This window comes from Phodopus roborovskii, unplaced genomic scaffold (genome assembly GCF_943737965.1).
Source record: "Phodopus roborovskii unplaced genomic scaffold, PHOROB, whole genome shotgun sequence".
Lineage (NCBI taxonomy): Eukaryota > Metazoa > Chordata > Mammalia > Rodentia > Cricetidae > Phodopus > Phodopus roborovskii.
This window is the reverse complement of record NW_026126514.1, coordinates 5,612,266-5,635,099: the sequence shown is the minus strand read 5'-3', so window position 1 is coordinate 5,635,099 and position 22,834 is coordinate 5,612,266. Positions and strand designations below refer to the sequence as shown.

The window sequence follows — 22,834 nt, the reverse complement described above, 5'->3', positions numbered from 1 at the left end:
ATTGTATGGTGTGAATTCTAAGTGCCAGCCTCACTCCTGACTTACCCCGCTCCTTTTCTTGTCTATGCACGTTTGCTCTACAGGAGACACTGTATTTTTGTAAGCCAACTCCAACCTATTTTGTTTTTGTTTAAAACGAGGTTGCATACACATGGGCAAGCACTCTTCATGACAGGATAGATAACTAAGTAGATGACTGGAACCTAGTCCAGTTGACCTGTAACCCTCCAATACTTACATGTTATCAGCAAAAAAGCAATGGGCTTGCTTTTGCACCTGCTCCATCTCATCCTCTTTCCACCTAGAGCTTGGCTTTAGCATGTGCTTCCGGCCCAGGACCAGCAGCTGTAGATTCTTCTGGGCTAGGTGAGAGACTACATTCAGGAGCTAGAAAACATGGAGTCAAACAAAAAGAGTTCAAATAACAGGAAAGATTCTGCTAGCTGGTTCCTTCAGGTGAGTCTCAGAGTTCCTAGAAGGAAGAGACTAGCTCTTAATAATTTTCTATCTTCCAAAGCCTGAGGAAAGTTATAACTTAATGCCTTCTTTGTTGCTGTTTGTGTAACAAGAGCTCTCAAGTAGCAGAAGCTGGCTTCCAACTATGAAGTCAAGGATGAATTTGACCCCCCACACCTCTACTTACTAAACTCTGGGGTTATAGGCACACACCACCATGACCAGCTTATAAATGGATACCTAACCTCTGCCCAGGTCAGGCTATACTGGTTCTAGGTATTGGTTTCCAAAGACAGACTAACGAAGTTGTTTTTAAACTGACTCCTCTAGAGTTCCCCGAGATAGTGGTGGGACTCAGAAGTCACTACCCCAACTCTGAAGAAAAAATAAAATGTGCATGTATGTATGTATGTATGTACACACACACACACACACACACACACACACACACACACACTTGTTTGTTTTAATCTTTCAAGATAGGGTTTCTGTGTAGCACTAGCTATCCTGGAACTTGCTCTGTAGACCAGGCTGGCCTTGAACTCAGAGATCCACCTGCCTCTACCTCCCAAGGGCTGGGATTAAAGACCTGTGCCACCATTGCTCAAAATTATTTTTAACAATTAAAAAAAAAATTCTCATTATGCTGGGTGGTGGTGGTGCACACCTTTGATTCCAGCACTCAAGAGGCAGAGGCAGGTGGATCTCTAAGTTTGAGGCCAGTCTGGTCTACAGAGCGAGTTCCAGCACAGCCAGGGCTACACAGTGAAACTGTGATGACTCAGAGGGTAAATGTACTCGCGCCATCAAGCCTGTCGGCCTAAGTTCAATCCCTAGACCCCACATAATGGTGGAAGGAGGGGATCAACTCCATGAAGCTGCCTTCTGACCTCCACATATGAGCTGTGGCAAATCCCCTACCACAAAAAGAATAAATATTCTTCAGAAATAGTTTAAAAATATAATTTTTTTTGCTTCAAAATTAGGCAGCAACTTCTGTACTTACTCAATAGTTATTTCTTAGCTTTCTCCATGTGGAAAGCACATGGCCATTATCATAGTGTACAAGAGTTTAAAGACATACCATTTCTAGTGAGACAATAACAATATTTTTCTTACTTGCCTATCAAGCCTAGGAAAATACAAGTTCTGATTGTACACATATTTGATGGTTAATAAACACATTTTGATTAGCTGAAGAATATGCCCAACACTGGGCACCAGGCATGGATGTTGGTCCATGCCTGTAACCCCAGCAGCATTCAGCCACCTGAGGCAGTTGAGTTCAAACTGGACTACGTGAGTTTCAGGCCAGTGTGAGATATACCAAAAGATCCCATATCACTAAACTAACAGCAACAATGATGATGATCATAAACAAAAATTATGATTCATCAATTCACACACTTCAAAAGACATTAAAGGTGCCTTTCCTTCAGAATGTACTTATTTCCCCCCCCTCTCTCTCGTGTGTGTGTGTGTGTGTGTGTGTGTGTGTGTGTGTGTGTGTGTGTGTGTGTGTGTAAGAGAGAGAGAGAGAGAGTAAAGATAAAGGACAACTTGTAAGAGGTGATTCTGAATTTTCACCAAGTAGCTCCAGGGATTGAACTCAGGTTATTAGGTATAGATGGCATCTCCTCCATTTCGTTAAAACTACACTGAAATTACAGATTATTTTCTTTGAACATAAATTCAAAGTGGGAATTGGACCCATTAATGGTGATGACAATTACTTTAAAAATTTGCATAAAATTTAACATAAAGTTATTACAAACATATATTTAAAATGTTAAAGCACATGCTGAAGTCAAAAATGGTGCTGCATACCTATAATCCCCAGTATTTCAGACACTGAGGCAGGAGGTTCTAGGAGGTTCTCACATTCCAGGCCAGCCAACCCGAGCAACTCAGGGAGAGCCTGTCTCAAAGATGGCACAGCACCTGTGGGGCAACACGAGCTCTGTGGTTCAGTCCTTGGCCCCAGAATCCAACCACACAACCCCACACTGTGTGATTCCTGTGTTTCAACCTTCCATGAAAGCACGGTCTAAAGAACACAACTGAGCTTTCACAGACATGCCCTGACTGGAACAGTCCAAGTTAGGAAGAAGAGAAAAACCATAGCTTCAACTACTCTGGGGTGCCATCTTGTGGTGGAGAGATCTGTAATCAACAATGTTTTGAAAGCAATGAAAATAAGAGAATAAAAGACAGTTTTTTTTGTTTGTTTTTTTTAAAGGTGAATGGGTAGCATAAAGGTAACTGAAAATTAGACAGTCTGGCTATGAAAAGCCTGTGAAATAAATTGCAAGCTGGACTGAGTAGGCTGGCTCAAAGTCATGGGCATACCCAGAATAGCAAAGAAAAAGAAAATTTAACTTAATTGTATGCTGGATCAAAAATAAAACTGAGTCAGGTGTGCTGGTGCATGCCTGTAATCCAAGCACTCAAGACACTGAGACACTGAGTATTGATAGTTACAGGCCAGCATGTGCTATACAGATAAATCTTGTTTCAAAACCAAAAGAAATCAAATCAACCTAGGACTAGAGTTATAGCCTTATACAGTAATTAATTACTATACATAGCTGACTTCCTTGAATGATAAACTACAAACTGTAAGATGAAACAAACTCTTTCCAAGTTGCTTATCACAGCAAAAGAAACCATAAGACGGGCTGGAGAGATGGTTTAGAGGTTAAGAGCACTGACTACTCTTCTAATGGTCTTGAGTTCAATTCCCAGCAACCACATGGTGGCTCACAACCATCTGTCATGATATCTGATTGCCTCTTCTAACATGCAGTACAGAACACTATACACATAATAAAATCTTAAATAAAAAGAAAGAAAGAAACCATAAGACCCTGGGCAGTGGTGGCACATGCCTTTCATTCCAGCACTCAGGAGGTGGAGGCAGGCAGATCTCTGTGAGTTCAAGACCAGCCTGGTCTACAGAGTGAGTTCCAGGACATCCAGAGCTGTGACACAGAGAAATCCGACTCAAAAAACAAACAAACACACACACACACACACACACACACACACACACACACACACAAAAAAAACCTAAACAAAACAAAAAAACAAAATAACCCAAATGTTACGCTAACTAAAAGGAACTCACTTCTGATTTTGGGATTGTGTTTTCTGTGTTCCCTACTATTTCACCATGGTCCATAAAACCCTGAAGGAACAACCCTCTAAAATGCCAGAAAATTGAGATCAAACTGAAGGCCAGTACTGATGTAAGTATCTTCTAGCTTGGCTTCCACTTTGATTATTTTATCTCCTGTAGAAATGGATACTAGATTTTTAAAGAACCTCATAAATCACATGCCTACTTTGGCATAAAACTGATCAAAAATAGTTTCTGGGTGTAGGAAAAACTACAATTAGCAGGGCTTCATGTGTTAGAAATAACTGTGAGCAGGGAAGTTCAGGAATAGAAAAGAGGAGGGTGGGAGTGGGGGGAAGCAAAGGTCAAGACGTCTGAGTATCCTAAATAGCAAATGTAGTTCCTGTCCATGTTCTTCCAATGTCTTTCAAAAATAATTTCACTAAGATGGCGTTGGTGACACACACCTTTAATCCCAGTACTTGGGAGACAGAAGCAGGTGGATCTCAGTAAGTTCGAGGCCAGTCTGGTCTACAAAATGAGTTCCAGGATAGCCAGGACTATTAAACAGAGAAACCCTGTCTTGAAAAACCAAAAAAGAACAAAATTAGAATAATTGTATTAAGCCGGGTGGTGTTGGTGGTGGTGGTGCATGCCTTTAATCCCAGCACTCAGGAGGAAGAGGCAGGGAGACTTTTGAGTTTGAAGCTAACCTGATCTACAGAGTGAGTTCCAGAACTCCATGGCTACACAGAGGAACCCAGTCTCTATATAACAAAACAAAAAGTATGTGCTTGCATGTATATGTGTGTGCGCGCGTGCGTGCATTCATGTGTGTGTGTGTGTGTGTGTGTGTGTGTGTGTGTGTGTGTGTGTGTACACGTGTATGTATATGCAGGGACAACTTTCAGGAGTGAGCTTTTTCTTTGATCATGTGGGTCCTAGGGACTGAATGCAGCTAATCAGGCTTAGTGGTGAGTGGTCTTCCCCACTAAGCAATCTTATAGACCTCTTTTAATTTCCCTTTCTGCAGGTTCTTCTTCTACTTCCCGGGGCTGTATGAACTAGAGATCTTCAAAAATTCTAAAGCCTTTGGGATCTGTTATCTGCAAAAAATTACATCAGATCCTCAGCAAGATAATAATATATATTCCACATACAATATTCATTACTCTGCCAGGCATGTGGTACACATCTGTAATGACAGCATTGGCAGAAAGACCTTGAGTTCTAGGCTAGCCTAAGCTATCTTGTTTAAAAAAAAAAAAAAAAGATTTAAAAGGTGTAGTGGCACAGGCCTGTAATCCCAGCACTTGGGAGATTGAGATAGGAGGCTCTTAAATTTGAGGCTATTCTGTGCTACAAGGTGAGTGTGGAACAACCTTACCCTGTTTGAGGACTCTGCCTCAAAACAAAATAAAAATTTGGATTTTTTTTTAAAAAGCAGCTTATATGCAGTTGCTTGGTAACTTTCTTCTCTAGTGTTTGTTCTTCCTGACCCCCCGAAGCCCCCAGTACTGGATGGACTGAGCCTAGGTTCTTGTGCACAAGGCAAGTTCTCCACTACTGAGATATATACCTAGGACTCTTTTTCAAACACTCCAGACAGGGTCCATTGCTTAAACTGGCCTTAAATTTATCCTAGGGAAGACTTAAATTTCGATCTTTTTGCCTCAGCCTCTGAGGAGCTGGGGATATAGACCTTCGCCTGTGTAACCAGGCCTGACTTCTCTTTCCTCTTGCAACTAATGTAATGTAACTGTCCTTACAGAATTTTCCACATTCAGATACTGCTGATTTTATCCCCCTGGTATCAGGAAGTATACCACCCAACCTGATATGATTTCTAAAAATTGGTGGCTGGCCCTAGAGACTAGTTTGGATGCAAAGTATTTAACATTGTGGCATGCCTGTATGCAGGTGTGTGTATTACAGAGCATGATCTTGATGGTGGACAGGCCAGTTTGTTCATCAGCATCACTGAGAAGCTGCTCAGTAAGTTCCTAGACAAAAGCTGTCAGGGATGCAGATCTAAGGGCAATTATCTCCTAACCTTACGGACATGGCTACTAAATGACTAATACAATATAATAACTGCTAGGAGGGAGTGTAGTCACACTCAAGGAAAGTAACATGGTCAGGGATATTCCCACAGAGTAAGTGACAGATAGCACAGCCGAGTCTCCAAATGAATTACCCAGACAAGGAATGGGGGTTTCCAAGGACAAGGAGCATCATGTTCAGAAGATCATCAGTGTGTTGAGTTCAAGGAACTGAGCTCAGGCAGAGGTTCAGGAAGATGACAGGGAGAACACCTAACACGAAGGGCACAGGGCACAATCACAGGAGGTCTTTTCCTGCCTGAAAACAGTCGGGCAGATGGAAGGATTTAGAACAGGGACTGCCACTGGAGATGTCAAGATTCTGGACTGCACCAGAACGGGGGCTTATTAGGAGGTGTCTGCAGCAACCTGGGCAGGAAACAGTTATGCAAATGGTAGAAGAGATGGAGGGCACCTTCAGAGCTGGAAACAGAGCTTTGAACAGTCACTGACTGGAGGTGGGAAATAAAAAGGAGGACAAATTAAGTAAGACCTGGACCACTGGATAGATGATGGTTCCCAAGCAGGGTCCCGAGAGAAGGAAGCTTGGACATTCCTGGTAGGAGGTGTCTAGTGAGCAGCCAGTATGAAGCTTTAGATTTGGAATAAAATGAGGACTGTAGTGGGAGGAGCCATCAGAAAGTAGGGGAGCTTTCATGTGACAGGATAAAGACCTAAAAGGGAAGAAAGCAGAGGCTGCAACCAGAGGTATGCTGGGAAATACAGAGAGAGAGAGAGAGAGAGAGAGAGAGAGAGAGAGAGAGAGAGAGAGAGAGAGAGAGAGAGAAAGAGAGAGAGAGAGAGCAGGAAGGCATGTCAACAGGAGTGTCTGTGTCAGTGCTGCAGAGGCACCGTGAAGGACTAAGATGTGGCCTGCAAATGCATATAACCAATCGGATGGTCCACAGCACACAGCACTGAGTCCCGTTGCTTCCCTAGACCCCATGTAAGATTGCTTTATTTTCAGGTTTGAGCACAACACCTACAGATTTAAGGAGAGGCGAGGAAGAACCCTCCCCCAGGAGTGGACAGGGCTCTAGGGAGGAACACCCGAAAATTGCTTTGTGTAGACATTGTCACATAAGCAGAGCTCTGTTTTGCTTAGCAAACAATCAGTTCTATTCTTCATTCAGACCAAGTGGTACAGCCTCTTCAAAACCTAACTACATATGCATATACACACACAAACATACACACATGCACACACACACGCACCCATACACTCACAACTGCCTTAAAGACAACAGACTTTAGGATATTTTGATCAGAAAAGGTCAACAGGCATGTACTTGTTGGAAGAAAGTACCTGAGAAAGAATCTGGTGATAGGGAGGAAGCGTTAGGATGGATTGAACCCAGCAAAGATAATGTCAGTGTGTTGTATGTGTAGAAGAGTGGTCCTTCCTCCTGATAGCTCTTTTCTGAGGCCCGGGCATAGGAATTACTACATGACTGCAGATATGATAACCGAGAGAAGAGAGTTCTCCAGAGAGCAGGATCAGATAAAGCCCAGGTGTGGTTAGAGGCCAGCAATGCCTGTAGGTGACAGGCATCCTCCCTGTGTAAGAACACAGGGCATGGGGAAGGTGGTCATGAGACAGTGTGTTTCTGGTTCCATATTACCTTCTGGTAATATACTTTCAGGTGAAATTATGAGTGAAGTCAGTCACCCATGATCACACTTCCCATTTAATATGAGCAACCAAGTACATGATCCCAAATTCCTATCTGCATGACTGGTGGTTTGGGGTTCTGGCCCCAGGAATTCCAAATTATTTATTTGCTGAGATTTCTTTATTTGCAAAAATAAATAATGTACCTTCCATTTATGAATCTCCTTCTCTTCCATTAACTTTGTGTCATAAAAACTTATGTTGACAGGCAATGATGGCACATGACTTTGATCCCAGCACTCAGGAGGCAGAGGCAGACAGATCTCAGTGAGTTCAAGGTCAGCCTGATCTACAGAAGAGTTCCAGTATAGTCAGAACTGTTACACAGAGAAACCCTCTCTTAAAAACCCAAAAATATAAAATTATCATGTCATCATTAACAAAAATGTAAAGTTACATCATTTACATAAAATTTCTTCATATGTAAAAACAAAATAGTCTTGCATAATTTTTACTACCTCATAGAAAATTATGAAGGAAGTCAATAGTGTTTTCTCATTTAAGAATGAGGAAGTAAAAAGAAATATGGCACTTATTCAGAATATTCCTCTGTGTTTATGTAGAGAAAAGTATCTATCTATCTATCTATCTATCTATCTATCTATCTACCTACCTACCTACCTACCTATCTCTGTCTGTCTGTCTGTCTATCAGTGTGAACTGCCACATGGGTACTGGGTATGCAACCCAGGTCCTTTGCAAGAGTAGTAAGTGCTCTTAACTGCTGAGCCATCTCCCCAGTCCTAAAAGTTCTTAAAATTACTTGGCTTTCAGGGAAAGTTCTCCCTGGCAATGTCACCTCATTTTAGTGACTTTATGAAGCAACTGGCAAGGATTTGATGATGAAGAGCTTCAGGGAGGGCATATGTTAGTGCTAGATGACATCATCTTCTTTTCTTTTTTTCTTTCTTTTTTTTGTTTTTGTTTGTTTGTTTTGTTTTGAAGACAGGGTTTCTCCAGCCCTACAGGCTACAGCCAGGATATCTGAATCTTCTTCGAATCCCCCCTTACCAGCAGGAAGTAGTTTGGAAAGAACGACGCCCAAATTACCAAATATTGTGTATATGTTTGTTTTCATTTAATTGGACTTTGTTATATAAAATTAAATAAAAAAAAGAGGAAAAAAAAAAAAAGACAGGGTTTCTCTATATTGCTTTGGAGCCTGTCCTAGAACTTGCTCTGTTGACTAGGCTGGACTCTGAACTCACAGAGATCTGCCTGCCTCTGCCTCCCGAGCTCTGGGAGTAAAGGTGTGTGCCACCAACACTCGGCTTAGATGACATACATCATCGTGAGCGTTCTCTCCTTCATGAATTACTGGTGAGGGAGAGGGCAGTGAGGGAAGCTGTACTTCATGTCAGTTTTAGTTAGAAGGCACACTCTAATTCGACCTAACCTGTTAGGGTCCAGTGTCCCTTGGATAAAGCATTCCCTAGTAGTTTCTGCTACTGCTATTTCATGTGTGAATAGTTCTTCAAGGATCATGGGAAGCTCAGGTTCCTGAACTTGGTTATTTTTTTTTTTTTTCTTTCTTTATAGACCCTGGGGTAGAAGGGAAGCTGGGTTAAGTGGAAACCATTCTTACCAAAAATGGCCTACAGCTGTTACTAGTGAAAACTGGGACTGGATGGAGAGTCTGAGGGTCAAGGCATCATGTATTTGACAGACCTAAGCTCTTTTTTCTTTCTTTCTTTTTTTTTTTCCTATTTTTTTAGATTATACCTAAGTTTTTGAAGGTCTTGTTTTCCCAGATAAACCATGAGAATGTGTACACCAAGGAGGATGTAACAGGATGACCTGCCTCTTCTTTACACTGTAGTTCAAAGCTTGAGCTGTAAAAGGCAAGTAAACTAATTTTAAATAGAACCCACAGTTGAAGAGAACATCTCAGTTATTTACAAAAGGAGACATTCAAAGCACCAGAGACAACAGAGGTCTTTACAAGAATAACCACAAAATGGCCTATGTACATTTCCAGCATAAAGGGTCACCACTTTCTAATAACAGTTACCCAGTTGTTGGGAGACTAAAGCCAGGAAGTGCTTCACCATTTTCTATGTGATGCTTCCCTGCAGATGACCCCCTGGTTGTGGTTGATGGCACTGGGCAGCAGCAGACAGGGTGGGTGGTGTTTCTATTCAAACGGGCATATTTCAGGATATCAAGGAGTTAAGTCAGATGAGAGAATAAAAGTAAACAGAATCTTTCACGTGCAGTTGTTCATTTTGACAACTGTTTCTCATAAACTAGAAATTTTGGAGACAGAGGAAAATGAAGAACTCTAAGGCAGTGCAAGGCCACAGACAGGCTTGGAAATGATGCTCTGTACTCCCTACATTGCTTACAGCAGAGCAGACGAGGGAAGTTGTAACTTAAACTAGTATGTGGTGTTTTCCACTTGTTTCTGTGCTCCTGTTGCCTCCTGCGGATTATCCACAGCCCTGTCTTGATCCTCCTTGTTTTTCTACTGAGCTAAGTTTTTGGATGCGAATGCTTGTGACAATGACTCTACTTCTCAAGTGGCTGCCATGTTCAGCGTTTTTCTGTGCACTGTTGAAAATATCACCATGTAAACAGAGTGCAGGAAACCTTTTAAAACTGTGGCCTGAAGTTTCTATATCATGCTTGTATTTGCCTGCTGTCCAGCTGATGCGCAGCAGCCTTGGTTTCCCACTGACAGAGGGTGCCTGCAGGCAGGAGGATGGCTTTTTCAAAAAAGGAGATTAATAACTCTATTTTGTTGAAACTTTTCAAACTTTATATTTCATGGAAGAGAGATCACTCGATATTGGAAGATGAGAAGCAGAACCCAGGGCAAGCCAGGAGAGGGAAGCCTTCAGTGGGTGTATACAAACTCCACGAGCTTGTTTGTTAGGTGGGGCAGTTAAGAGGGGAGAAGGTGAGGTTGAACTGAGGCAGAGTCTACCTCCATCTCTATGTGTACATTTAAAGAGACTGACTCTAAATGTCTTGGGAGAGTATATACACTGTATTCTATTACTTCATCCTGAAGTCATAAAGATCCTGCTGCTTTAAGACTCATGTATCCTGTGTTTATTTTAGGGAGATTTCAGTGACCTCATCTTATCCTCAGTGAATGAAACAATTCTGTTGAGGAGGAGAAATACCATTCCTGCCTTGGTTGCATCCTGTCCAGTGTGGGATGTGTTTCCTGGACACCGTCTGCTCTGGCCACTAACACCCACGAGTCTAACCTTTCAGAAAATGATCAAATTGTTGGCCTTGGTGGATCCTCAGCTAGGAGACCCAGAGCTGTCTAGAAGACAGATTTTGTTCTTGACTCAGTGTGACTTTTCTCTAAGTACTTATACACATTCTTTGTCTTTTTAATGTCTCTACAAGGTATCTGTGTCACTTTTATTGGGAGGTGAGGGAAGGTAGGTAGTTTGAATACTGAAAGCTAAGTTTAGGAATATTGAGCTAATTTATTCTGAAGCATTCAAAATCTCACCCCCAAAAGGTCTATAAAGATTTCTACAGGGGCTGGAGAAATGGCTCAGAGGTTAGGAGCACTGCCTACACCTCCAGAGAATCTGGGTTCGATTTCTACCAGTTCCAGACTCCTCTGGGGGTACTGGGCATGCATAAAATAAGCAAGTGGCCAGATTTGTAGTGGTGCAGGCCTTTAACCACAGCATTTGCAGGGCAGCTAAGGACAATTAACTAGTCTACATTGTTAATTCTAGAACACCCGGAGCTACATGGTGAGATCCTGTCTCAAAAAAACAGAACAGAACAAAAACAAACAATAACAACAAAAATCCAAAGCCCCCAAATCAAAACTAACAGAGCAAGATCCAGGACAGCAGGGCTACACAGAGAAAGCATGTTTTGAACACCCCCCCCAACCAAAAACCCGAAAAACCAATAAACAAACAAACAAACAAACAAACCAACCAACAAGAAAGCTAGAAGTGCGAATATTTTAAGAGTGACCCTGAAGAGCTGGTTTGATGGCTCAGTGGGTAGAGGCATCTGCTGAGCAGGTCTGACCATCTAGGTCCCATCCCTGATCTCAGACGACCCTGATCGCAGGTGGGAACTGAATCAAAGTTGTTCTCGATCTCCATGTGGCCATGGCTCATTCCTGCCTATACTCCCCCCTCTCCCCAATAATAAATGAAAACTTAAAAGAGTAACACTGCAAGCCTGAAGAACTGTCTTCAAAATTCTGAAAAACAACTTATTTCTAATATCTTTCCATATATATTTCTAATAGTTAGGTCTCTATTCAGTCACAGGTATGTATGTTTGAAAACATGAAAACTGTCAACAGTTTTACTTTCCATGCATCCCCTCCCTTAAGAAAACTCCTGGAGAGCCACACCCAGTGGCCCAGTGCTTAGGAGGTGAAGGCAGGAAGACCAGAAATTCAAAGCCAGGTTACTTGAGACCCTGCCTCAAATACTCCTCAAAAAGAAAAGTGGATTCTGGATAATCTCTGACTCGGTGGTGATATATTGTTTATGATTTATTAAAGCTTGCTGGGAGATCAGGGAAGCAAAGCAGCTGGCCATCAGCTCTCACCTCAAGCTCAGGCTGAAAGGGCTGATCCACACTCCAGCTCCTCACCAAGTCTCAGACTGCTGCCTCTCCTCAGCGTGGCTGAAGAATGAATGCCCCTATCTTCAGTGTGGCTGGAGAATACTCCTACTGAAACCTGAAACTCTGCTTCTATCTTTTATACCCCTCTAGTGCTGGAATTAAAGGCCTGTGATCTGTTAACTCTTGTAGACTGATTCAATCTCATATATCCCTGGGTGGCCTTGAACTCAAAGAGATTTGTCTACCTCTTAATCCTGAGTTTTAGGATTAAAGGTGTGTACCACCACCTCCTAGTTTCTGGCTGCTGGGATTAAAAATGTGTGCTTGGCTTCTATGGCTTGTGGCTGTCTGCTTTCTGAATCTTCAGGCAAGCTTTAATCAATCATAAATAATATATCACTACAACTAACCCAAGACAGGAAGACAAGAAACACAATCCAGGCCAGGAAGAGGCATAGGAACCCCCAGGAGGATGCTAAATTGTGTAGATACCAGTTACTATGAGTGCATCCTGACTGGAAATGGATCAAGAGATGGCCCCTCTATCACCAAGACCGCACTGGCACCACAATGTCATTCTGAAAGCAGAATGCCTGATGCCTGTACACGGCTTGCATTAACTAGAGTTCACATCCTCCTCAACACACAAGGCTGCCTCCACCACTCAAGCCTTGTGTGTTATTGAACTTTCAAGGACGTTTAGTTTTGCTTTGCTCTTGAAAGATAGGACATCCTATGTGAAAATATTCTATTGGAAGTTGAATACCTGTTCCAAACAGTCCTGCACACAGCACAATCTGTTCCCAAAGATATATAAGACTGGGAACTCTGGCTCCCCAAGGCAAGGGCTCCAAGTAAACCAAGCCAGATTATGAGCTAAAGACTGTGTCTAGTATATTACCTCCCTAACAGAAACAGTACTGTCCTCCTCACACAGCTAACACTTAGTCCATCACTCAGTTTCCAAAACCTAAACAACAGAATATGGGAAAATTATTCACATAGAAGTCAAGATCATATCCTGCAGCTGGGGTAGGGACAGGGGAAGTGGTGGGGAGGGAAGTACATAGGACGTTTTATAGCCCACCTGCTGGGTCCAGACATGTAATGTCTCTTTAAACCACATACATGCATTTAAATAGTTTTCTCTATCAATGATACATGATACACACCTATCCTCCCTATACTCTGTAGGTTGTGAATCAGAAACTACAGGAGATTCTCAAGATTCCACCTTTTTTTTATTATTATTAAACAAAAATATAGTCAACCGTGTCAACTGTGGGGGCTCAGCTCAAGCAGAGGCAGGAAGACCACGGTAATTTCCACATCATCTAGGACCAGAGATGGTTCCCTGGCTAAAGGGCACTTGCCGTCCTTCCAGAGGACTGGTTCCAAGCACCCACATTAGGCAGTTCATAAACACTGTAACTCCAGCTCCTGGGAAATCCAACATCCTCTGCTGGCACATGTTAACACATACACAATCACACACCACAATACATACAAATAAAAACCGTAAAATTCCATTTTAAGCAAACACATTCACATACACACATATAAATAACAAACAGTAAAATTACATTTAAGTGGGTAGAGAGAGGTGCCTGCCACCAAGCCTGACAACCTGCATTCAATCCCCCAGACACACAGGGGAGAACTGACCAAAAAGAGAATTGACTCCTACAAACTGTCTTCTGACATTCACACACATGCACATGCATGCACATACAAATTAAATGAACAGGAGCCCAGCATGGTGGTGCACGCCTTTAATTCCAGCACTTGGGAGGCAGAGGTGGGCAGATCTCTGAGTTCAAGGCCAGCCTGGTCTACATGGTGAGTTCTAGGACAGTTAAGGTTACATAGAGAGAACCTGCCTCAAACAAACAACCCAAACCCAAACTAAACCAATTAAATGCATAAAATACAATTTAAAAATATTTAAATTGCAGGGCAGAGTGGGATGCCTCTACTTAATAGCAGCACTCAGGAGCCCACAGAGGTAGGTAGATCTTTGTGAGTTTGAGGCTAGCTTGGTCTACATGGTGAGTTCCTGGTCAGCCAGAGCTACAAAGTGTGTGTATGTGTGTGTGTGTGTGTGTGTGTGTGAGAGAGAGAGAGAGAGAGAGAGAGAGCGAGAGAGAGACAGAGAGAGACAGAGAGGGATGGAGGGAGAAAGAAAGAGGTAGATGATAGATAGACAGACAGACAGACAGATAGACAGCAAGCAAACAAAAAATAAAAACTCACAATTTCATATGTTTAAACCTATTCAGGTTTAGTAGTGTACATTGTGTCCTTGAGGCAAATTAATAGCCTAAGTTTCCCCATATGCAAAGTGTAGTTAAAAACAGGAGCAGAAGGTTAAGCTCTTATAGTTGTGTAACCATCATACTGTATGTGAAGAACATACAATGTCTGTTTCCTTACAAGTTAACACATCTCAGTCTTTAATTGGGAAGTTCCTTTGTGTTTCTCAGAGAAAAGATCAACCCAATATTAAATTCATATAAATATAGTTTCATATAACAGTGCAGGCTTAGGAACAGTCTTTAGAAATCCCCAGCCCTGTCCACCTCCCTCACTTCTGCTTTTCACAGCAGAAAAGAGGACCCAGCACTGGAAAGACAGGAAGCAATAATGGGGATGTGACTTGCAGGAGGCTGGCAGGGGGAATTAGAACATACTCAAGGCAGAAGCATGCTGGGATGAGTGGGCTCTCTCTGAAGGAGATGTCTGGGGAATCTTTTTCACAGGTGTCTACACAGAACAGAAGAATCTTCTACTCTTATTATGAATTCCTGGGCAATTATGGCATGTCCCAAAACTTTACAAGTTAGTGTTTCTATATATATCACCATCAGTCCTATGAATTTGGCATACTGCCTCCTCATTCTCTCTTTTTATATGGGGAAACTAAAGCTCAGCAAGGTTATGGAACTAGATCAAAGCCACAGGCCAGTAAACAGCAGAGGTGGGCTTCAAACATACAACATTCTAACCTCAAGCCCATGCTTCTAATCAGTAACAATCTTGTTCTGGGGAAACGGCATAGGAGGTAAAGGTGCCTGTAGCCTAGTCTGATGGTCTAAGTTCAATGTTCAGCAGACACACACAAAGTGGAAGGTGAGAACCGAAGTTGTCCTTTGAGCTCCATGTGAGACATGGCATGTGTGTACTCACATCCATGTACAGCAGAATAAATAAAAAATGTAAGTAGCATGGTAGTCCAGCACTGGGGAGGCAGGGAAAGGTGTTCTGCAATCTGTCAGGAAATCCTCACCATACACTGACTACCTCCATGCCACCCGAGCATCGCTGCACCAACTACATCCATGCCACTGGAAGGAACATCACCTTTCAGTGACCTACGTTTCAATGACATTTGCCTCCTTGTAGAGACCTTTCGAGTTTACTTCTTCCATTAACTCCATTCTGGAGAAGCCTAAAAAGTAAGTGAAAGTGAGGCTGGAACAGGGCCTTCAAACCTCATGTGCAATTAGGAAAGCTCTAACGGTGATCCAAAATAGAGCCCTTTTTCTGCACTGTTAGGAAAACTGGTGACAAAGTCCAACTGGTAGATCAGGTCTGTAAGCCCAGCAACTAGAGACTGAAGCAGGGGGGCTGCACGTTCAAGGCTGTCTGGGCTGCACAGTGAGCCCAAGTTCAGCTACGGCAAATTAGAGAGAAAAGTTAAAGAGGGGTTTGAGAGAAAAGTAAAGCATGAGTGAGGCCCTAGTTCAACACTCAGTACAGCACGCGTGGACATAGGGGTGGGAGTGGGAGTGGGGTAGGAGGGCAGACTAGGGAAGAGCAAGGAAAAGCAAGGCTATCTCCCAGAACAAAGCTAAAGAGCTAATGTCATCCATCATGTTAGTAAAGATCTAGGAAACAAAGTACTTGGAAAAATTAGTTTCCAAAGCACATTTAAACCCAACTATTCTTGGGCCTAATTGCTAACAAATGTAAAATGCATGACTAGGGAGTTTGTAAGTAGAAAACATTCCATCATTACACAACCCTAAACCTTTCCACCTGATTTTAACTATAACAATATGCAACACTTCTCAATGTTTCCGACCTTGTATGCACAAAGAGTTTCAGTCTTTCAATCCTTATTGCATTCTAACAATGAGTACCAACATCAGAGCTTTCTTAGCCGAATCCAGTTATTGTCTAAGTTGGCTGTGTGAGTAAGTACAGGAGACCTGGACTTTAAAGAGAGTCAAACAGCCACTGGTGAGGAACCCAATGGCCTGATTCCCACATCTCTTTTCCTAATACGTAAATTAAATGCAATGTAAAACAGTCTAGGCAAGCAGGCTTCTTTTCCTTCTTTTGGAATGGGGCGAGAACCCCTGAGACATGGTCATGTAGGCCAGGCTGGTGTCAAAGTCATTAAGTAGATGGGGGTGACTTTAATCTCAGGACCCCTGACTCTGCTTCCCAAGGGCTGGGGCTACAGACGTGCGGTACTAGATCTGGTCTCTGTACACTAATGAAATTTGTCTCTTTTTAATTTGTGTGTGTGTGTGTGCGCATGCTTGCACTTTGCCACAGTGTACCTGTGGAAGCCAGAGACAACTTATGGGAGTCAGTTCTCTCTTTCTATCATGTAGGTCCTAGGGATCGAAATCATGTTAACAGGCTGAGAGGCAAGTACCTTTACGTGCTAAGCCATCTTGTCAGCCCTAAACTTGTTTCTTTCTAAAAATCAAAATGCAAGGTATAACTAACTGCATGTCTACTGACCACAAATTGAGATGAAGAACTATTATATAATTCAGGGGGAAAAAACCCAACATGCTGTTGTGATTATTGTGAGAGGAAAATTATGAAAAAGAATTTGTGTTTCCTTATAAGAAAACAAAATTAAAAAATAAAAAACTGGGAGGTGGCTCCCTAGATAAAGTGGTGTGTTTGCTCCCTAGAACACGCATGGAAAAGGCTGGGCATGATGGTATGCACACGCAATCTCAGTGCGGTGGCCAGAGGGGGATTCCTGTGCTCAGCCAGCCTACCCTGCTTGGTGAATTCCGGGTCAATGAGGAACCCCAGCACAAAAAAAAAAAAAAAAAGAGGTGGAATGACAATTGGCTTTTTTACCCCCCCATGCCTGTCCATATATGCTCACTCATGTTTTTTAAAAATGAGAAAGAAAAACTAAGAAAGAGAAAAGTAAACAACCACTCAAAGGCTTAAAAAGCCCTTTAAGACTGCTGAAGACAAACAAGTTACAGTGATGCTTAGAGTAGTTTAGCATACCTTTTCTGAGAAAAGACAAAGGTACGTTATGTTATAAAGTAGCAATGAAAATAATTTTATGGTTGGGGGGTCACTACAGCATGAGGGTCACAGAATTGGGAAGGTTGAGAATCACTGTTCTATACCTTCACAAGACTGTTAAACATACACATTAATAGAATTTCTTGGGACTCACATATGGATGATTCTATATTCCACAGGATTTCTTCTATAGATGTTTGCTTTGTTTTGAGATGGGTTTTGCTATATGATCTAGGTGGATCACAGTTTGAGATTCTCTTTCTGCCACATGTCAGTGGCTAGGATTTCACAGATGAGCCCTGCTCAGCATTGAGTGTCTTCACGACTTCTCCAATGCACTTCAAAAGCAATTCACTGCACAAAGGAAATCTAACTTGCTCTAAATCCTGAACAATACAAATGGACACAATCATATTCCTTTTCAACCTGTCTTCTGCCTGGGTTACCTGGCACAGTTCATGTATAATTTCCACTAAAACAACAAAACCAAACACACACACAAAGTAGCTCTTTGATATATATATATATATATAAAATTGGTAATTGACTTCTCTGGGAGGACCACACCTACTCTCAACAACTGGATGTTTATCAGGATATTCTAGTTGAGAGGCATGAAAATAAAAAGTGGAAAATTCCCTGTAACCAAAACAAAATATATTACACACTTGATCCTTGGTGATATTTTTTTGTTTATCTGGTATAGCTTTAGGATTGTAATTGCTCACACAACCCACTAAATAAAAGACTGCTGGTATATATTCTCCTCAGATGAAGTTATAGGATGTTCCAAGGAAGTAAAACTATTTTTGTAGGAGTAATAAACTTGTATGGCTCAAAATCTAAAAGAAACCAAAGAGTATTGATGAAAATTTTCTCTCCTACCCTATCTCTTCACTCAGTTCCTTACCTCAAGGGCAAACGATGCTATCCATTTCCCAGGTGGCTTTCCAGCAAGATGTCTGCAAGCATGTGTGTGTGTGTTGGGGGGGGGGGATGTGGTGTGTGCTTTCTTTACCCAAATGTAGCGTTGTGTATATCACTTTTATATAGACCCTCGGCACCTGCCCCACTGTGCCACGTCCTTCATTAAGCTCTGCAGCTTTCTTGAGGACGTGGAAGCGTTTGAGGTGAGCAGATCTACAATTCTAGAGCAACTGTTCCTGTTCTATGTTCTCACTCTTTCTTCCAGCGTTGTCTTACAGGAATTACCTAACTTGGAAAAAGGTAGGTTCCACATCCTTTCACAAGCACAATGCAGGGCACCAACTCAGCACACAGCTGGCATCCAGTAAGTACTCAATAGTTAATGAGGCGACCCACAGCAAATCCATGTATAGGGAGAAGAACAGATTTTCAGTTAGGCATAGAGGCCAAGACAGTAATCACCGGGAGTCTGAGGCCAGCCTGGCTAGACAGGCCAGCTAGAACTATATACCAAGACCCTGGCTCTAAAAACAAACAAAAAACCCAAAGCCAAAATCCAAACAAAGGTATTCATCATGAACATATCTCTATTTACTTCCACAGTGAGGTCTATTTCAGAAAAATAAAAATAAAACCAAAACAAACTCCCATAATAACATCAAAATAAATAAAAAGAAAATAGATTTGTTCATGATGATTAAATAAATTATTGCTTACAAATCACTTTATACATAGTAGACTGTGCTTGTTAAATGAGATCTATCCTCCATTGTTTAAGTGTTTATTAAAGAATATTTTTTTTTTTTTTTCTGGGCTGTTAGCTCACATATATTCTCAGAACTCAATAGGTCAAAGGCAGGAAGCTTGCTAACAGTTCGTGACTATCTGAGCTAAGACTGAACTCCATCTTAAAAAAAACAAACAAACAAGCAAAAATTGACTCCAAGCACCTTGAAGGTCTCTGGATGTACACAGTGTGATGACAATATGTGGCATTTATGTTCCATAAGGAGCTCTGTTGAGACTTTGTGTTCTGTCCTTCTCCCCATGATTTCTAACTGCCTACAGTATTAATTGCAATCCCTGTATCAGGGAAGAGCTGGCTTGCTTGGGTTCCATAAGTGAACATTTCCTTCAAATTTGCCATGCCTTTGTGGAAATGAGAGGAAAGAGATGTATGACATTAAGCACTGATGGGGGAGAGGCTGCTATCTTTTAATACCATCTAAAACAGAACAGTGCTCCCACACATACACTAGTGTACCTCAAAAATGAACACGGTGCAGTCTTCCAATAACTCTTATGCACAGGTCACTGGCTTCATTCCTAATAATCTCTAGACAGACTTAACAAGGAAAGCAAACTTGGAAAGTTTATACAAGGGGCAAATGTCACCGAAACTCATGACATTGGAAAGTGATGTTCTTTCTATTCTAATGATAAGGATGTAGTCAAGGCACGGTGAAGATTTCCTAACACAGATTTCACAACAGATAGACACATACAATACTGTAGTGAAAGAAAACAGCACCTCTCCCAGCACCAGGGAGAGGTTTCATTACGGTAAAAGCTGAGCACCTGGTAAACTGATACCATATCGACAATTTCATTTCCCAGAAAGCAGATCAAACAACAGAGAGAATGTCTAGTCAGGACTACCATGGCTGACAGGGAGGAAGCAGGAGGTGATGTAGGAGCAACAGGGCTTTAGAAGAAAAGTATTTGCTGGCTTGGCCTTTGTAACAGTAAAGGAAGGGACTTCGGTAAAGGAGAATCCTAGATCTAATAGGATAAGTTTCACAGAAGTCCAAGACAGGATGTGCATAAATTGGCCTAAGTTTAAAATTTTGTACGTGTGTCTGCGTGTGCGTATGCATGTGGAGGTAAGACAGCAACTCTGAGGGGCCGATGTTCTCTTCCCTCATGGAACCTGGGCTAGAACTTGGGTCATCAGGGAGCAAATGCATTTATCTGCTGAGCTACTTGCTAGCCTGGGAGATGAGTGTAATTTGTAATTCCAAAAAATGCAGAACAATTTAAGGCAAAACATTAAAAATAAAATTAAGGGGCTGGAGAGATTACTCAGCAATTAAAAGCACTGGCTGCTCTTGCAGAGGACCAAGTTCACTTCCCAGCATCCACATGGCAACTCACAACCATCTGTAACTCCAGTCCCAGGAGATCTGATGCCTTCTTCTGGACTCCATGGGCACCAGGCATGCATACAGAGCACAGGCATACATGCAGGCAAAACACCTATTTACATAAAATAATAACTTAAAAATATTTTTAACCACTCCCTCACCCCCAATCCACTCACCTAAGTCTAAACAAACAAACAAACAAACAAACAAACCAAGGCTGGGATGTAGCTTAGCTAGGAGAATGCTTACCTAGCAAATATGAAGCCCTTGGGTTTGGTACACAGCACCACAAAAAACTTGGTATGGTGGTACATGCCTATGCCAGTACTCACTAGGAAGAGACAGAAGTCTCAGAAGTTCAAGGTCATTCTCATCCACTTAGTGAGTTCAGGGACAATGAGATCCCATCTGGAAATCCAAAATCCAAGTCATAACTAACTAACAAAAAAAAAAAAAAAAAAAAAAACTGTACTTTGCTAAGTGGAAAAGAAAGGAAGCAACCAAGAAAAAAGTTGAGATAAACTTACTAAAAGACAAAAGAAGCATGGCAAAAACTCACTATAATACCAGGAAAGTACTACTCTGTTGTATGTAAATACTTTTTTCCTACTCTCCTTTACCATTAAAAAACAAAGCAAACCAAAAAAACATTCAAAAGATATTCCCCTTGTAGTCAGAACGGCTAATTAAGTTCTAAATCTAGAGGAGAAGAGCCAAGAACTCAGAGCCAGATGTGGTAGGCGGCTCACACCTGTAATCCTAGTACTAGGAGACTGAGGCAGGAGGATTGCTGGGAATTCAAGTCCAGTGTGGGCTGGTAACACTTCGTCATTAAAAAAGGAAGTGGGGTTGGAGGGGTGGCGGTGTGAGGTCACAACTTTGTCTTGGGAAGAGTCTAGAACTGGAAAGATACATTGTGTCTGGTCTTGACAGCTACTAGTAATTATTTTGTGAACAACAGAGTGGTCTGAGAGAGCCTTAAAACTGAGACCAGCTAACTCAGATTGAAGGTGCCAGGTGATTTACAGAAATTGAGCAGGGCTACAACCATTGGTGGATCTGAACAATGTGCCTTTCTTCTCTCAGTGCCTCAGATAATCACTGGTGACCTGTATGTTTTTGTTTGTTGAATTTGCTCAAAGGTTTCTGAACTAAATCTGTAGTTCCGTTGGACATCAGCCTCCACACCACCTGACTTGAGACAGGGTCTCATGTGGCCCAGGCATGCCTCAAACTCACCATATAGATAGCCGTGAGTGCCTTGAACTTCTGATCCCTTTGCCTCTACCTCTCAAGTGCTGGGATTCTAAGTGTGTGCCAACCAGGTCTGATTTTATTTGTGATGGGATAGAATTTACAGTTTCCAGCACAATAGGCAAGCACTCCGCTAACCGAGCCACAGTCACAATACCATATATGCCAATTATTTTATTTTATTTATTTATTTTGACTTTGGGGGGACAGAGTTTCTCTGTGTAGTCCTGGCTGTCCTGGAACTTGCTCTGTAGACCAGGCTAGCCACAAACTCACAGAGATCTGCCTGTCTCTGTCTCCTGAGGGCTGGGATTAAAGACATTTGACACCAACATCACCCTTAGAAGTTTAGAGTTTTAGCTATTTCTTGCTTAAACAAGATTCCTTTTTTTCCCATGGATCTCTGGCACTTGCTTTTAGTAAGAGCCACAGAAACTGCGATACTTTCATCTCTATCATTCATGGGCTTGAGTATGGTGAACAGACCTTAAATTATCAAGAATAAAGTTTTTTTTATTTGTGTTAAGGAAAGTCCTTCTGATGTTAAGAAATTACTGGGCAGAGGTAGCACACACCTTTCATCCCAACACTCAGGAGGCAGAGGCAGGTGGATTTCTTTGAGTTTGAGTCCAGACTGGTCTACAGGAGTTAGTTCCAGGACAGCCAGAGCTGTTTCAAAAAAAAAAAAAAAAAAAAAGGAAGAAATTACAACTAAAAGTAAAGTAAATGAAGTTATACTGAGGTTGGAAATGATGCTAGACAAAGACTGAAGGGGAAAAGAAATTCAAGCAACATGATAGGAAGTTGTTTCAGGGGAGTACACTCTTGTAGGATTTGGGGAACTTCACTCTGAGACCGAGAGGACTTGTACATATATAATCATGAAATCCTTATAGAAGGGAGGTTGGGAGCCAGGAGATACACAAACATGGCTTCATTGTGCAGAGAAGAGAGAAATATGGAGCTTGAGTGCCAGAATACCAGTCAGACCTAAGAAGGCTAGGGTGTGGCAATCCCACCAAGAGAATGACACAGACAGGACCCTAGAGGGCCCAGCACTGGAACTTCATTTATGGCACACGTATCAGCTGACACAGCTCCACTCAGGTACAGAACTGTCTCTACCATTTCTCCTCTTCTTTATTTTTCAACAGAGCCTCACCATACTAGCCTAGGTCCTGCCTCAGGCCCCTGTGCTGGATTATAGGCTTGGCTCCTATCTGTGTCTTCAGACACTCATCTTCAGAGCGACAGCCTCAGGAGAGAGAGGTTAAGAAAAAGTCAAGGACAGACTTGCATGTACTTG

The 22,834-nt window shown here is 42.0% G+C and overlaps 1 protein-coding gene across 1 annotated transcript in view; it reads right to left on the bottom strand.

Annotated features, from left to right (window-relative positions):
• Prorp (protein only RNase P catalytic subunit) overlaps positions 1 to 22,834 on the bottom strand; it is an 85,610-nt gene that overhangs the window by 5,228 nt on the left and 57,548 nt on the right. The window contains exon 5 of the mRNA XM_051195850.1: positions 239 to 387. Within this exon, the coding sequence (XP_051051807.1) occupies positions 239 to 387 (149 nt within the window). The remainder of the gene's footprint in view (positions 1 to 238; positions 388 to 22,834) is intronic.